Raw genomic sequence first — 16,292 nt, 5'->3', positions numbered from 1 at the left:
GCTCAGCTGCTAACCAGAAGATCAGCAGTTTGAATCCTCCAGCAGCTCCTTGGAAATCCTACAGGGCAGTTCTACTCCGACCTATAGGGTCACTATGAGTCGGAATTGACTTAATGGCAACATGTTTGGTTTTTGGTTTTTCTATACCATTTCTGGTCCAAAAAAGGTGTTTATTGTATTTTTTCATGTAGCTATTAAATCTTATTTTGTGTTTATTATATTTCCTTTAACATTATTTGTGTTTTGAGAAAAATGAGTGGTCTAAATTTTAACTCACAAGATCATTATGAACTGGAGTCCTGCATTTTATGAGTGACTCACGTTGATATAATGACATTGCTTTACACTAATATACATTATACATATTTTTAAATTGATAACACTCAAGCCAATAAAAGCCCATTCTCCTAAACTGTAAGTTGTCCACAAAATGTATATATTTAGACTTAAAAAAAAAAATCAAATTTAGAAAAACAAACACTAATAAACAGGAAATGCTGGTGGCTTAGTGGTTAAAAGCTACAGCTGCTAACCAAAAAGTTGGCAGTTCAAATCCACCAGGCGCTCCTTGGAACCCTATAGGGCAGTTCTATCCTGTCCTACAGGGTCACTCTGAGTCAGAATTGACTCAACAGTAGCGAGGTTTTTTAGCGGGGTTAATAACAAATAATCTTTACAACCATGCACTTTTGGTAAATTTCAAAATCATTGCTTCAAATTTCTATAGCTTATTTTTATGTTTTAAAACTCTACATACTAACATATAACTTTAAGCAAACTAAAATATTGTGATGAAAATCACCTAGCAATTCATTCAGTCATACAGTTTTACTATCATCGTACCAGCACTGATCATATTTAATAGATTTCTAAAGATTTTGGAGAAGAATGGCAGATATTTAGTGAAATCTATCAAGACATTATTCCTTTCTACTAATCAGTACTTTGAGACTAAAAGGAGAGACACAAATTAAGCCTTAACGGATATTATTTGCATTTGCATCCCAGGGAGCGACATCTCACCAGGATACAAATTACAGCTTTATATATATGTTGTTCATGTATATCTTATTTCTCTCAGAAATAACTAAGTGTTCCCCCACTCAGGAAGAAAACCATCTTCACAAAGTATTGATAGTACTGATGTCTTAAACAGGAGTCCAAAAACCAAACCCGCTGCCATGGAGTCAATTCTGACTCATAGCGACCCTATAGGCAGCGTAGAACTGCCCCATAGGATTTCCAAAGAGCAGCTGGTGGACTCAAACTGCCAACCTTTTTGGTTAGCAGTGGAGTTCTTAACCACTGCGCCACCAGGGGGTTCCTTAAATAGGAGTAAATAGAGGGAAATTTTATTCAAAGATGCTACAAGTTTGGGACAATATGGCAATTATAAGGTATCATTAATCTGACAATGATTCTCTAAACCATACTACTTAAAAAAAAAAAAAACTTATTAGTAACCTGCAAATGGTATTAGTCATAAATATTGGTTATTACTCATTATCACAGTAATTTATCTTAGTTCTATATTAGGCACACTTACAGAGCTTATTAACCAGCTTGCTAAACTGTATCATAAATGATCTAAACTTATTCTTAAATTTACTTGTATGCCAGCTATCACAAACTCAGGTTTAGGCTTTACAAATTAAAGTTAAATTCTCAGTAAAAACTTAATCTTGAGTTTCTCACTGCACAGCCTTAGTTAAAATTTTGTATTAGTATTTTTGTATAATTTTTCTTGGAAGGGACCCAAAATTGTATAACCTCAGGCTCCACAAAATGTGAATTTACTTCTGAATATAGAATAATACCTCTACAGGTATTAAAGAAAAAAAAAATAATAATAAAAGCCCTTTGGTAGCATGCATAAGTCAAGAAGCTACTAAGCCATATGTGTTGGTCTTACATAACTTATTTTTACACAGTTGCTTCATATCTAACAGAAAACCAAAGGGCTGTGAGTTACAGTGACTGAGCCAACAAAGTGTAAGAGATACTGCAGTGCACTTGGAGTCCAAAAACCTGAGCTTACCTTGAGTTTATGCCACTGCCTAATAACATTATCTGGGACAAGTGAAAGTTCATGGAGTAATAGAAATTAGAGCACTAGCATTGTATTATATATGTCCCCCTTACTAGATATGAGCTTGTGGAAGTTTATTAATTTCACTGAGCCTCCTGTTTCTCCTACATAAAAGAGATGATAACACTTGCCTGAGGGGCTATTTTGAGGATGAATCTGGAAGTAAAATATGAAACACAGTGCAGGGCAACAAGAGTTTGTTTAATGTTTCTAAAAAAAAAAAAATTTGTGCAATCCTTTTTAATCACCTTGATTTTTGGTTTTCTCATGTCCAAAATTAGAAAGTAATTTTCTAGTTTACATGCCTAAAGGGTGTTTCATCAACATTTAGAAGTGAGATATTACAAAAAAGCATGTAAGTGCTATACAAGTGTAGCATATTATAACTACTTTTTTACTCCTACCTGATCCTTTCCTTTGTACCAAGGTTTAATCACCTCCAAAACCAAATGACAAAAATTAATGAAGATTGGATTATTCGTCCCAGGACGCTACTGTGAATGCTTATGTCACTACAAAATTTCAGGTATTGGCTTTTATTATTTCCTGAGAAACTGTCTCTCAGGATTTGTAGGTTAGAAACAGTCTACAACACTTAATTCTAATCAATGACCAGCCAATGTTTCTTTGATTGATTGAATCCTTACCTAGAAAGAACTTATCACACTGGGGGTTCATAAATGCCAGTCTGCCTAGAACAGTCCTAGATTTTGCCTACTGCACTGGAATAATTATTAATAATGTCTGCTTTCACTGTCCAAAGTATCTCTGTCATTTGATAATCTTACTTATGAAATAATCGGCACGGCATACACAGAGAGTATAATGAATCTCACATTTCAGTTTATGTAAAAATATTCATCGTTTTTTCATAACTGGTTTTAATTCAAAATTTGCACTTTATTTATTTTTTTATTGTCTTCATTTTTTTATTTGGTAGATGGGGTCTAGCACCCAAATAAATCAAACCGACTGCCATCGAGTCAATTCTGATTCACAGCGACCTGGTAGAGTTTCCAAGGCCATAAATCTCTATGGCAGCAGACTGCCACATCTTTCTTCCATGGAGCCACTGGTGGTTTTGAACCACCAACCTTTCAGTTAGCAATCAGTTTAACCACTGCGTCACCTCATCACAGAAATACATTATTTGAGAGAGGACCTGCGATTCTCCATTGTTTGTTGGGATACACAATTTGTATATTATTCTTAAACATACTTTTAAAAGGCAAGACTTTAAGGCTTTTAAGGGACTCCAATAAGGTGAAGATATGGTAGAAATAAGATTTGTTCTATTAAAAATAACACAAGCTAACTTGGGTAAGCGTATCCCTTCATACACAATTCTTCAAATTATTTAATGTTTAAACAAAATATTAACACTGATGTAATTTAAATAAGTGTTAAATGTACCTTAATGTAGTCCTAATACCTGGCTGTTTGAACTATTTAACTGTATATTTTTATTAGATTATAAGCCTTTTTCAACTTAGTTTGAATTGTATCTACTCACAATAAAATACAGAAATAAATGTTTATAATCCATTAGAATAATATTGTATATTATTTCTTTCACCCTTAAAAAAAAAAATTTCATATTACAAAGGCCCAGGGAGAGTCAATAAAATCGGGGGGGGGGGGGGCAGTTCAAGAGTAAAAAGATCCAAAATATGTTACAAAGCTATAGTCATTAAGGCAGTTTGTATTAATGCATGTTTACACAAACAGATCAACAGAAGAAAAAGCCTTACCCAAAACAAAAGAATCCATATATAAAACCTTGCTATAACAAATTAAAAAAAAAAAAAAAACTTGAATTAGGGCAAGTCAAATCAGCGTGGAAATGACAGACCCTACAATAAATGACACTGGGTTAACTGGCTTTCCATACTGAAAACACATACCCACATACAACATGCAGCGGATATGCCTTACAGAACTAGAGCGCTCCATTACACTATATAACCAATAGTGGGCAAAAAACCAAAAAGGCAAAGTGTACCAGCTGAATGACGAGTAAACCTAAGAAAAGGCTTCCAAATTTCAACATTCATTGGAGAAATCCCTATTAGTACAATGATAGATTGGATGAGTGCTTTACTGGAGAAGGTAAGATGAAGGCCTTCAGTTTTACCTGTAATATATGTTTAATAAAAGCAAATGAAATAAAAACAAATTTTCGCAATTGCATGGAAAAGTCTTGCTTCAATGCAAGTAGATAAACTAGTAGGACAAGAAATGGTTAATATCAAATGAGAGGTGACATTTAAAAAAACAAAAAACCCTGCTAAGAGATACTTTAAAGAAAAATAAATCTGAAAAGTAAATCTATTCTCAGTGAAGCATCTGATTTGAGATGTCATTTTTATTCTTAAATAAAAATATTTCAATAAACACTTTTAATAAAACATTTTTGCTTCAAATACAGCATACTGATTAGGCATTAAAAAAGATATTCTCATAGTTGTTATTGTGAAAACAAATAACATACTTAGATCCCAATTTCATAATCTAGTATATTCTTAAAAATCCAGAATGGAAGCAATAATTTTAAGTAACAATCCCCAAACTCTCATTCACTCTGGCATTTAAAGTTAACTTCTGAACCTTTAAGTTTTAATTTCTTTATTTTGCCTCCATAACACTTTAATATTAGTAGAAGAGAATTGATTTGACATGCAGCTAATATTCTATTTAATTTTTTTTTTTCCCCCAGCTTTAGGCAATGGGTACAAAGATGCACTGGCATCTCATTCTCTTTTCCAACAATTCATTATTTCAATTTGAAAGGCAATAAAATCTTGTTTGTATGTTACATGTAATGAATATATGATTTCTTAAAGATTCAGTTAAATACTCAAACACATCTCAAAGTAAAAGTTTTAAGGGTTTTATTTGTTCTTAGAAATTTAAACACCCTCATGAGATAACAAAATCTACACCAAAGTATTGTTTCCAAGTAATTTTATTGAAGCAATATTGTTACACCTAATGGAACTAGGAAAAATTGCCTCCTATACAGAATCAGAATCACCCTCGCAGCCTGTTTGTCCCAGGGGCACACAAAAGTGCCTGATGCAGGGCCACAGTCATTGCACTGCAGATGTGGGAATGGCAAAGGGTTGAATAGTAATGACAACATAGGACAAAAAAAGCAGCTGGTCTGATTCTACTGCAGCTGTTCTTTGTGTGATTCATTCTCAGATTTTCTCCAAATCACATGCCCATGTTCAAACGGAGGAGAAATATATGGGATGGACCTAATCAATAATGGCAGACTACTGAGTCGGTATTTTAAAATTCACTTATAAATTATAGGAAAACCAATTTAGAAAAATATCATACTATTTTAGTCTACTTCCCTAACCTTTGCTTAATTTGGTTGAAAAATAGATTTCTTTTCCTTTAAAGGTCAAAAATCAATCACTGTTTTCTAAAACAATCTAAAAAAAATTATTTGCATCAAGCTGTACTTCACCTTAAATATTCATGTCAATAGTAGTTTGAGAACATAATAATATTTGCACTTTATACTTTTTTTCCCACTTGTAGCCAATTAATATGCAGCTCATGTTTTATCTTCATGACAACTTTGAGCTATGGGTAAATTTAGGTAAAGCACACCCAGGGAATATAAGACTTTCTTAAATGACTCACCCTAAGTGGTCAACCTAAAACAAAGAAAAATGAATGGAAAGCTTTTCTAAGTAGTTTCACTAGGAGATTTTCATTTATGATGACAGGTATATTCGAAGCCACAGATATACAAACCGCAATTGGAATGGAAAAGAAAGACACATTCTCACTCTAAATCATCTGATTAACTTAAATGTATTTATTGCAGTCCTAACCTATGCTTAACTCATTAGGGGACACTTACGGTGGACACTCAAATTTTAGTTAAGTTCGTAATGAATTCTATAGAGCAGTTAAGGTACATTTGAAGCTCTGCCTCAAAGACACACATAGACTCCGCTCTGGAAGGGATGGTAAGAATTTCATAAAAACCAAGACAGAATTCCCAGAGGGATGATGTCCTCTCTTTCTCACTCTCTCTTAAGTTCAGGTCAATGACAAACTAACAATATTTTAACTAATTTAGTTTTGAAATGTTTTGTTGTTTCATGCACATATTGTCTGACATTTGACTTACTCCATGTTGTGCAAACTTGCCCTGGTTTAATGAAGAGGTTCTGGTTCCCGAAAGAAAGATGGGAAGGAATTCAAGTGAATCTTCTCAATCAACTAAGGATTTTCTCAGGTTGTAAAGACCATACTTTGCACTGGTGAGGTAAGCCTAACGCAATTTTGAATTTAGTAAGAAATGAAATTAAATCCAAGAATTTATTGCAACAACTCGCAACCTCAAATTGTTTCTATTTTCTCATTCCCAGGAGCCTTTCCTTAGAATTAACCTGTCAGAAAACAGGAAGGGAATAACCCTGATTTATTAATAAAAGCGAAGTGAGACTTAAGCTTGAGGGATCTTTTGAGACAGGTCCTAAAAGGAAAGAGCGTGCTGTGTTTAAGTTGACAAAACCACATAGGGAAGTCATTAACTAAAAATCTAGTGTTGACAGGTATTTCATTCGGCCTTCTAGCCAACTGGCCCCTAAGGATCACAAAATCTTACTGTAGCCTCCGCATAAGCTGATCATTTAAATGATGCATGGGAATTGACCTGGTAACTGACCCCAATCAGGAGACCCAAGAGAGCACAAGGATGCCCCAGCAAATCAAAGTCACTTACAAAGGATTCACAAAAGAGAAGGCCATGACCAAAGATTATGGAATAAATAGTGAAAACACACTTTCATATTTTTCATTAGAAATGTGTATTCAAATAACAGACCATTTTCTACTGCAGCACTATTCTATAAGTCCACAAAATTTGAAAATTTTTTGGTGTTAAAAAATTTTATTCAGTTTCAGAGTTTTTGAAAATTCCTTAGCTTTTAACTCAGAGAATACAACAAACTGCTGATTATTTATTATGTCACAGTATAAAGATTAAATAGAGTTATAGGGAAGAGAATCAGTTAAGCAATACAGCCTTTTCATAATGAGGCCCCCTTGCCACACTGCAGTGTAAAGTCAAAGTTGTATTTTTAGATCCTCTCTTTTATATAACTTTCAGTCAAAGTATTTTAAAACCTTCCAGGGTTGCAATTAATTTGACATATGGTTTTATAAAACTCCATTCTTATCGCCAAGTCAATAAATAAAAATACTGCTTCTTCCAAAAAACACTTACATATTAGCTGTGTGTCACACTAAAAATGCTGGGTATCAACAAAGCATGAGGGATTAAAATTACTTTAACATCATTGTGCTTAAGGGGGCGGGGGGGGGAAGAAGCATGAATATAGCTTCATACCTCGGTAGCAAACTGCTGTAATCCACCAATATTAATTGGTCCCTCTTCAGTAGCATATAAATTGCATCCACCTACACAAAGGTCAGAGGTTGGACATACCATTCCACAAGTCAGACCAAGTGGGTTGTCAGAAAAAATCATCTTAGCAGCTCCATAATAATTCTGCATAAATAAAATAAAATAAAATTTTGTTATATAGTACTATACCTTAAACATTCAAATTATGACCAACACATTAAACCTTTTAATAAGTAATTGGATTAGAGATCAAGATATATAGAAAATACATATGTTACCATACTGTTTACCATCAGGACCTATTAACAAACACTTAGCAGAGCACCTAACACTTATATAGGAATTACTCAATATATGGTGTACTCATAAATGAACAATTAATTAATTTTAGAAAAAGGATTTTAACATACAAATCTTCTAGAGGATGCAGACCAAGCTCATCATACAGGCACTTCTGGACCAGGCTTCCACAAGTCTCTCACCAGTCACTACCTTCCCCAAGTTCATACTATTACAGAACATCTTAGAAAACTCTCTAATGAGTTGTTTTGTGCCTTTGTTTATGCTGTTTCATGTCTCTGCCTGAAAGTGTCTCTACCTGACTTCACCCCTCTTCCCAGAACCTTCTGGGTGAGAGTGAAGAGCAAAAGATTAACACATGTACAAACTAGCCCAAACAACCCCCTCTCCACTAAATACCCAACAGACACACAGTTTTTTGCCTGGGTAATTCCTTTTCATCACTGAAGACTTTCATATCTCAAATAATATTTTTGGCATACAAAAATTAAGTCAAAATAGATCAAAGTTCTAAATGTAAAACTGAAACTATAAAACTCTTAGGAGATAACACAGGAGTAAATCTTCATGAGCTTGGATTAGGCAATAGTTTATCAGGTATGCCACTAAAATCATAAACGACAAAAGAAAAAATAGAAAAAATTAGACTCAGGAAAGCTAAAAGCTTTTGGTCTAATCTCTAAAACCTATTGAAAACTTCAAAACCTCAACAATAAAAAGACAAATAATCCAAATAAAAAATGGGCAATGGACATGAACAGACACGTCACCAAAGAAGACATTCAGGCAGCTAACAGACACACGAGGAAACGCGGGTGGTCATTATCCATTACAGAAATGCAAATCACAACTACAATGAGATACCATCTCACTCTACATTACTGGACTAAAAAGACAAAATAAAATAAAATAAAAAATGTTGGAGAGGTTGCACAGAGATTGGAACTCTTATGCACTGTGGCGGGAATGTAAAATGGTACAGCCATTATGAAAAACCTTATGGTACACCTCCTTTAAAAGCTAGAAATAGTAATACCATATGATCCAGCAACACCACTGCTAGAAATACATCCCAAAGAAATAAGAGTTGTCACACAAATAAACATATCCACACCCACGTTCATTGCAGCATTGGTCACAATAGCAAAAAGATGGAAACAACCTACATGCCCATCAGCAGACGAATGGATAAACAAACTATGGTACATACACACAATGGAAGACTACACAATGATAAAGAACAATGATAAAGCAGTGAAACATCTCACAACGTGGATGAATTTGGAAGGCATTGTGCTCAGTGAAATACGTCAATCAAAAAAGGACAAATATTATATGAGAACACTATTGTAAAAACTCAAGAAAAGGTTTTCACGCAGAAAAAAAACAATCTTTGATGGTTATGAGGGAGGGGAGGGTTGGGGAGAAGAAATGACTAGATATTAGACAAGTGCCTTTTCAGTGAAGGAAAAAGACAACATAAAATGAAAGGGAAGTTAGAGCAAAGTGGCCAAGGCAAAGTCATAGAAGCTCCTTAGATACAACCAAACACCCTGAAGGACCCAGCTGTTGGGGCTGAGGGTCTGGGACCATAGTCTCAGGGGACATCTAGATCAATTGGCATAATATAGTTCAAAAAATGTTCTACATCCTATTTTGTAGAGTAGCATCTGAGGTCTTAAAAGCTTGTGACCTGCCATCTAAGATACATCTATTGGTCTCATACCATCTGGAGGAAAGGAGAATGAAGAAAACCAAAGACACCAGGAAAATATTAGCCCAAAGGACTAAAGGACCACATGAACCACAGCCTTCATAAGCCTGAGCCCAGAAGAACTAGACGGTGCCCAGCTACCACCATCAACCACTCTGACAGGGATTACAGCAGAGTCCTGCACAAAGTAGGAGAAAAATGTAGACCAAAATTTAAATTCACAAAAAAATACCAAACTTACTGGTCCGACAGAGACTGGAGGAACCCCCGAGACTACAGCCCCTAACTCAGAACTGAAACCACTACCAAAGCCCACTTTTCAGACAAATATTAGTCAGGGCTATAAAATAAACAGGAACACATGTGACAAATGTGCTTCTTAGTTCAGTCAATTATATGAGACCAAACTGGCAACTCCTGCCCAAAAGCAAGATAAGAAGGCAGGAAGGGACAGGAAAGCTGAACAAATGAATGCAGAGAATCCAGGGTGGAAAGGATGAGTGTTGTCTCATTGGGGGGTGTCAGGGATTGAATTATGCCCCCCAAAATTTGCATATCAATTTGGCTGGATCATGATTTCCAATATTATGTGGTTGTACTCCATTTTGTGATTATAATTTTATGTTAAAGAGGATTAGGGTAGGATCAGAACACCCTTACCTAGGTCACATTCCTGAGCCGATGTAAAGGGAGTTTCTCTGGGGTATGGCCTGCACCACATTTTCTCTCCCAAGAAATAGAAAGAAAGGAAAGTAAGCAAAGACAGGGGCCTCATACCACCAAGAGAGCAGTACCTGGAGCAGAACACATCCTTTGGACCCGGGGTCCCTGTGCAGAAAAGCGCTTAGTCCAGGGGAAGACTGATGAGAGGGCCGAGAGGGAGAGAAAGCCTTCCCCTGGAGCCGACACACCGAATTTGGGACTTTTAGCCTACTTTACTATGAAGAAATAAATTTCTCTTTGTTAAAGCCATCCACTTGTGGTATTTCTGTTATAGCAGCACTAGACAACTAAGACAGGGAGATTGCAATCAATGTCACAAAACAATTTGTGTATAAATTTTTGAATGAGAAACTAATTTGTGCTGTAAACATTTATCTAAAAAATAAAATAAAAGCTTTGTGCTTCAAAGGACACCATCAAGAAAATAAAAAGACAGCCCACAGAATGGGAGAAAACATTTGCAAATCATATATTTGATAAAGGACCAGAATACAGAAAGAACTATTACATCTCAATAATGAAAAGACAACCCAGATCAAAAACGGGCAAAAAAACAAAATAGACTTTTTCCAAAGAAGATACACAAATGGCCAAGAAGCACAGCAAAAGATGGTCAATGTCATTCGGCATCAGAGAAAAACACACTAAAACCACAATGAGATACCACTTCATACCCACTAGGATAACTACTAAAAAAACAAAGACAATAAAAACTGATGATAAGGATGTGGAGCAACTAGAAACCTCATACACTGCTGATGGGAATGGAAAATGATGCAGGCACTTTGGAAAACATTTTGACAGTTCCTTAAAAGGTTAAAAATAGTCCCATATGGCCCAGCAATTCCACTTCTAGTTGTACACCCAAGAGATACAAAAACATATCCATGCAAAATTTGTATAGTAATGTTTATAGCAGGATTTTTCATAATACCAACATACAACTATTCATAATAGCCCAAATGCCCATCAACTAAGGAATGACTAAATAAAATGTGGTATATTCACATAATGGGATATTATTCAGCAATAAAATGGAATGAAGCACTGACACTTGCTACAATATGAACCATGAAAACATCATATTAGTCAAAGAAGCCACTCACAAAGACCACATAGTATATGAATCCATTTATATAAAATGCCCAGAATAGGCAAAACTATAGAGACTCGAAGTAGATTAGTGGTTACATAGGGCTGAGTGTCTGGTAGGATATAAGGATTTCTTTTTGGACTGATACAAATGTTCTCAAATTGATTGTGGCGATGGTTGCAATTCTGCAAATATACTCAACACAAAAATTGTATATATCTCATAGGTGAATTATATGGAATATGAATTATAACTCAATAAATCTATTATATATTTTTAAAACTAATTTGAGGCACTAGGAATTATATAGGCAATATAATAAAGCAATATTTTTATAAGATTTCTGGATTAAATGTAAAACTGGATAACGTCTAAGAGAAAAATAAAACAGTTTTAGGAGTATCTTTTCTATCAAACAGATGTAATATGCATCTCTGCTGGACACAAATCTTCCAGTTAACATGCAACTTTACCGAGTCTGAGCTTTTAATTAGTATTAAACAGTAAAATCAACCAATGTTTCATTCTCTCCAAAATTAGATAACACTTAGGTGTCCCTTTAAACAATACTTTAGTATGACAACGAAAGGTCATAGTGATCCCCTTGGCCTTATTTTCCAGTTTTGTATAATTTTACTTAATAGTGGCCATGATAAAAGACTACTAACTTAAAATTAATTGCTCCATTTCTAGGCAAACAGCCTTGGTTCCTCTAAGCACACTGATCATTTCACTCAGCAGCTGCAACTCAGCAGTTAACCACTACTGGAGAAAACCTCAGGCACTGGTCAGTATTCTTGCCTCCCGTTACTTGACATCTCAGGAACATTCAACAAGACTGATTAACAAGTATTTACTGACTGACTCACAGACTGAAAAATCTATTGCATAATTAGAAATATCTTCTAATATAAAAATATTCTGGAAAACTCTCAACTGTCAGCCACGTTTAAAGAATATTTGAAAAAAAAAGTACAGGAAAAAATATAATCTAATTTAAATACCTAAAAATCTTTCTATAAGAGTATGGATTGTTTTGTTTTTGTTGTATGCCATTGAGTCGACTCCTACTCATAGCCAGCCCCTGTGATAGAGCAGAACTACCCCACACGGTTTCCTAGGCTATAATCTTTACAGAAGTATATCGTATATCGCTAGGTCTTTCTCTCATGGAGCCACTGGTGAGTTAGAATCTCTGATCTTTCAGTTAGCACCTGAGTACTTTAACCATTGTGCCATCAGGGCTCCTCATGAGTTGTTTAAGGAGCTCTAAATTGAGTTTCAAGATTACATATAAAATGATGACAGAAGAGGAGAAAGGGATACATTTTCCAATACACACAACAAATAAAAGAGTTAAATTACACTTATGGCTCATGATTTGCCATAGCTATCAAACTATCAGGGCTTGATCTATCAGTAAAATTGTAGGAGGATCAGGAATACAAAAAATTAATTAACAAGGATTTATTTAATGTTTCTTAAATTGAAAGCACAGAGTCCCTGGGTGGTGCAAAAAGCCAAGCACTAGACTACTAGCCAAAAGGTTGGCAGTTCAAATCTACCATGTAATACATATACCCATTGCTGTCAAGTCAATGCCAACTCACAGGGACCCTATAGGACTGGGCAGAACTGCCCCGTAAGGGTTCCCAAGGAGCAGCTGGTAGATTCCAACTGCCGGCCTTTTGGTTAGTAGCCAAGCTCTTAACCACTGCACCACCAGGGCTCTGAACCCACCCAGAGGTACCTCAAAACTGAGGCATGGTGATCTGCTTCCAAAAGGTCACAGTCTTCAAAACCGTATGGAGCAGTTCTGCTCTTCACACACTGAGTCACCATGAGTCGGAATCGACTCGATGGCAACTAACAACAACAAATTTAAAAGCATTACATGCATTAAAAAATGTTATTTACTCCCTGACATCAAAATAGAATCAGAGTAAGAAATATTTGAGGCTAAGGTATTTAGCATCCACTTTAAATGGGTAGCAGTCAAAATAATTCTGGATATGACAGGACTAAGAGACTGGAGAGAAGGGCATAGGATCCATTCTGTACTGATGGGACTAAATAAGCAGTTCATTCACTTAGAAAAAGGTGATTAGAAAAAGTGTGCTTGGACCAAAGTATGAAAAATCTTGACTGCCCAGCTAAGAGTTTAGTATTTAATACTATAAGTAATAAAAAAGGAGCACATTAATGCTTTTTAATAGAAGGCTGCCAGTGTTTACGGAATAACTAGGAAGATCACTGTATAGACAACGAGGAAATTCTCATAAAGTAATGTGGAAAAATAAGGAGTATAAAGGAGAAGACACTATGATGCCTAGAAAAAAAAAGGAAAGCATGAGCAAGTATCACAGTACATAGAAACAGGGTTTTGAAAAAAGGGCTGAGCCAACATTGAGCAATGATTCAGAACTCACCTTTGCAATCCACCTCCAACAAATGTTAGATGACTCCACCGTTTAGGGATCTGGGTACTCAGTCAAAGACATTCAGAAACCTATCAGAAAAGGAACACCTCCTCACCTCTTCCCAGAGAGGATGCCAAGACCAATATCAATTTTTTCTCTTTTATAGTGAGTGGGAAGATTTTTTGAGTCCTCCTTCTAAACAAGAGGCTTGCCTCCTATTCTGTGAGCTCTTCAACCTTTCTCAAAGGTTAGAGAATTTAAATTTAGAAGGGTACTTTATAGACACCCCAGTAGTCTCCTTCTAGAAAATACACAGCACTTCAACTGGTTTTCTTCTTGTTATTCAATCAGTCACAAGCATTTTAGTTCTTTATCATGTGAAGAAAAATGTACAGGGCTATGTGAGAGGGGTACAAAATGGGATTGATGTTAGGAGGAATCTCACGGATACAGAGATTCTTTACATAAAGCATAAGTACTTTAAAAATCTGAATGACAAAAATGCTGTGTGAGATGTTTGTTATTTTCATATCAACACAAAAGTGTAACCACTGACTGTTCTCCAACCCATGAACTTACTGATATTGTGCAGGTGTTAAACTCCTTGTTACTCATTGAGGTTTTTAAAGAGTGTTCTTATGCACAGTGCGTGCCATTTAGGTGAGTTAATATTTTTAAAATCACTTTAACTTTTATTTTTTGCTTTTCATTTTAAGTTTACAGTTTCAGACTGCATTAGTGTCATTCCGCCTGCAACGTAATGATTTTAAGTCATTATCAAGAAACATGAAAAACTGACAAGCCAGCCATCCTGTCATATGGTATAACTGATTTAACAAACAGTCCTATCATATTCAGGCCTGCATATCACTGTAAGATTATCAATACAGCTGGTGGATTTATTTTAAAGTGTTCTTCCTTCTTCCAATGACAGTTTTCACAGATGGAAGCGCCCTTCCAAGATAAACTCCAATCTGTTGCATTTTAAAATGGGCTAAACTTCAATAACTTTGCGTGTATGAGAAGGGTAAATTAACATTACATGTATTTCAGGATGGATCTATGTAATGGTGAGGGTACTGACGTACATTAGTTGAGTAGAAAATGTCTTTAGTAGCACATACAGAAATCATAGGCATAAAGGGCATTTCTTCTGTGAGATCGCCACCATCCCTCAGTAAACATCTACAGGCCTTCCGACATTTAACAAAGGAGACTGGGGATAGACTATGAACCGAACACATAAAAACTCCTACCCTCATGGTGCTCACATTCTTGCAGGGACAAGTAGGGACAGAATAGGTTTGGCTTATTTTATTTCTGAAAAATCCTCTCTCCATAAGTGAGATATACTCAATTTTAAATCAGTTTTATACAATATGATTAGATTTTTAGAATTATGAATTTAACTAGCCTCACTAAAACCTAAACGTATATGAAAATAAATCTTATGTGACTCTGAGAGGCTACACTAGAAAATACATACACACATATGCACGCACAAGGGCACACCCCACCGCACACCCCCACCTCCCACCCCCCACCCCCCACCCACACACAGGGCTTTGGAGTCAAAAAGTCCCTGGCTTTGAATCCTGATTCTACCATACACAAGCAATATGACAAGGGAAAAAAATGTCATTTCTCCTAGCCTCTGTTTTATCATCTGAGAAATGGAGATCATAATTCCTTCACCATTAGTTATATTTACATTATGTACCTTTTTTAAATGTAGTACAGATAAGATGCCTAGTGTACTGTGTAGCATAGAACAGATTTAATTTAATAAAGGTAAGTCTCCATCCAGGAGGCTTATTCTGCCTAAAAAGCTTTTGTAAAAAATGTTAATTCTAAGAGTTTACGATTTTAAGCTTTTTAAACAATACTCACTTTAGGCAGTAGAATAAAAAAGGCAATAATAAAAAACTTACAATTTTCCACATGAGTCACTGAAGGTAATTTAGTGTATGTGTATACATGCATTCAATTTATTGCCCATTAAATATTTATTGCACATCTACTACGTGAAAGGTTGTTTAGTAAACACCAGATATGAAGAATCAGTATTGCTGCCCCTTGACAGTTCTGTTTAAATGGAATAGAGCTCCCATCTGCATCAAAACTCAACCTTTTCATATGCAAAAGCAAATCAACCAACCTGTTGCCTTCCGGTAGGTTCCTACTCATAGCGACCCTATAGGACAGAGTAGAACTGCTCCATGGGGTTTCCAAGGAGCGGTTGGTGGATTCAAACAGTCGACATTTTGGTTAGCAACCTGAGCTCTTAACCACTGCACTACCAGGGTTCCCCTTTTCATATATCACTGTCCAAAGCATATTTACTCCGCATAGATTTATCACTATTTCTGTCATTTTTGAACTAGAACACAAAGCAAGGATATTCTTTCATTGTACCATACCCTTTTGATCATTGTATTTGTTAACATATACACATATATGATAGTTCTATATTTTTTTTTCTGATTTGTGTCTTTCATTAAGTTTTATTTCCTTGAGATTGAAGACCAAGTCTTATCCACATGCCTTGCCTATAAGCA

General features: G+C 35.5%; 1 protein-coding gene across 4 annotated transcripts in view; it reads right to left on the bottom strand.

The window, feature by feature from the left end:
- Positions 1–16,292, bottom strand: part of DPYD (dihydropyrimidine dehydrogenase) — a 981,230-nt gene that overhangs the window by 729,002 nt on the left and 235,936 nt on the right. For all 4 annotated transcript variants that reach the window (XM_049875731.1, XM_049875734.1, XM_049875732.1 and 1 more), the window contains one exon: positions 7,467–7,628. In XM_049875731.1, coding sequence (XP_049731688.1) covers positions 7,467–7,628 — 162 coding nt within the window. The remainder of the gene's footprint in view (positions 1–7,466; positions 7,629–16,292) is intronic.

The sequence above is a fragment of the Elephas maximus genome, chromosome 3 (genome assembly GCF_024166365.1).
Source record: "Elephas maximus indicus isolate mEleMax1 chromosome 3, mEleMax1 primary haplotype, whole genome shotgun sequence".
In the NCBI taxonomy this organism is placed as follows: Eukaryota; Metazoa; Chordata; class Mammalia; order Proboscidea; family Elephantidae; genus Elephas; species Elephas maximus.
This window is presented reverse-complemented; position numbering and strand designations above follow the sequence as displayed.